The sequence below is a fragment of the Corvus brachyrhynchos genome, unplaced genomic scaffold (genome assembly GCF_000691975.1).
Source record: "Corvus brachyrhynchos isolate BGI_N302 unplaced genomic scaffold, ASM69197v1 C11833851, whole genome shotgun sequence".
NCBI classification, from domain to species: Eukaryota; Metazoa; Chordata; class Aves; order Passeriformes; family Corvidae; genus Corvus; species Corvus brachyrhynchos.
Window position 1 is genome coordinate 1 of NW_008245655.1, and position 1,180 is coordinate 1,180.

Below are 1,180 nucleotides of genomic sequence, written 5' to 3' on the forward strand. Positions count from 1 at the left end.
TGCTGAGTCTGTGTCATGTAGGATACTGGTGGTTCAAAAGACATTCTTCAGCTGTGAATCGAGACATCCCTCAACACTGAAAGAAGCCTCACCACCATTGCTATTGGTTTATCTCGTGGCTTCTTACCTTTTGAGACACAGTGTTTGCCATCCTCTGCTAGAACATACCCATCTGCACAGGAACACAATACATCCTTCGGCCCATCTCTTTTGACAGTGCAGAACTGCTCACAGTCTCCGTTGTTTATTCTGCAGAACTTTGGTATGACTATAAAAGAGATGGTGGGAGAAAAGGTGTACATAAACACTGACTTCACAGAAGGTCTGGGAGTTCCCCAAAACAAAACACACTCTTTAAAAGGGATCTTTATCTCCATCTGCCAAGCACCTGAAGCACCTTTCAGGAATAATGTGAGCGCTGAACATCAGCTTGTGCCTTACAAAGCAGCCACCTCCAGCACACAGAAAGTACTTGCCGAGTCCAAGTGGGCTCAGTGGCCATGGCATGGTGAGCTTAGAAAAGCAGAGACAAATTGTCAGGGGAAGAATGAACAAACCACTAACAGAGAACACAATCGTGTAAATCCTCACACGATTCCTCCCTCCTGCCCTAAAAAACTCAACTCCTCATCACCCACCTTGGTCCTGGGACTGAACTTCAGTTCCACACTCCCACTCTTACTTCTGGGCTAATGATACCCCCTCCAGTGGCAATGTCATGGTGGTAGCTCTATGCCACACAAGCGAGACTCAGGAAGGATCTCCATGCAAAACATGCTTCCTTGTAAAGCTCCCTGGGAAGTTCACCGCCACAGTTCTCTAAAGCAGAAACTTACCAAATTCACAATTCTTGCCTTGATAACCATCCAAGCATGAGCAGGTGTAGGAACCAATTCCATCTTTACAGTGGCCACCATAGTGACAAGGATTTGAGCTGCACTGGTTCCCATCTACAAAAACAAACCAAAACCCAAATTGTTGTAGGTGTGCAAGCATTTTCAGTGAACACGGAAGGGCTGTTAGTTTTCTTAAGCCATCTTTCATCCTTCCTTTTAAAAGATAGGTCCTGTGAGCTGCCACATTCCAGATGGAACAAACAGTATAAATGCAATCATTCCTAACCTGCAAAGATTCATCTACATATCCTCAGTTTTGCAATCTCTTTTTGGTGGCCACTCTA

At 45.1% G+C, this 1,180-nt stretch overlaps 1 protein-coding gene across 1 annotated transcript; it reads right to left on the reverse strand.

The window, feature by feature from the left end:
- Window positions 1-26: 26 nt before the first annotated feature.
- LOC108449432 (coagulation factor X-like) lies at window positions 27-1,162 on the reverse strand. The gene is made up of 2 exons (XM_017745373.1): window positions 837-1,162; window positions 27-268 (listed from the first exon to the last, which is right to left on the reverse strand). Exons 1-2 carry the CDS (start codon window positions 1,042-1,044, stop codon window positions 48-50), a joined length of 429 nt encoding a protein of 142 aa, XP_017600862.1. The 5' UTR covers window positions 1,045-1,162; the 3' UTR covers window positions 27-47.
- Window positions 1,163-1,180: the final 18 nt, after the last annotated feature.

Bases quoted from the DNA above. Each gene is read 5' to 3' on its own strand.
- LOC108449432 (XM_017745373.1), bottom strand. From the start codon at position 1,044: ATGAAAGATGGCTTAAGAAAACTAACAGCCCTTCCGTGTTCACTGAAA. The intron at 269-836 runs GTAAGTTTCTGC...TCTCTTTTATAG, and splicing joins AGGCAAGAATTGTGAATTTG to TCATACCAAAGTTCTGCAGA.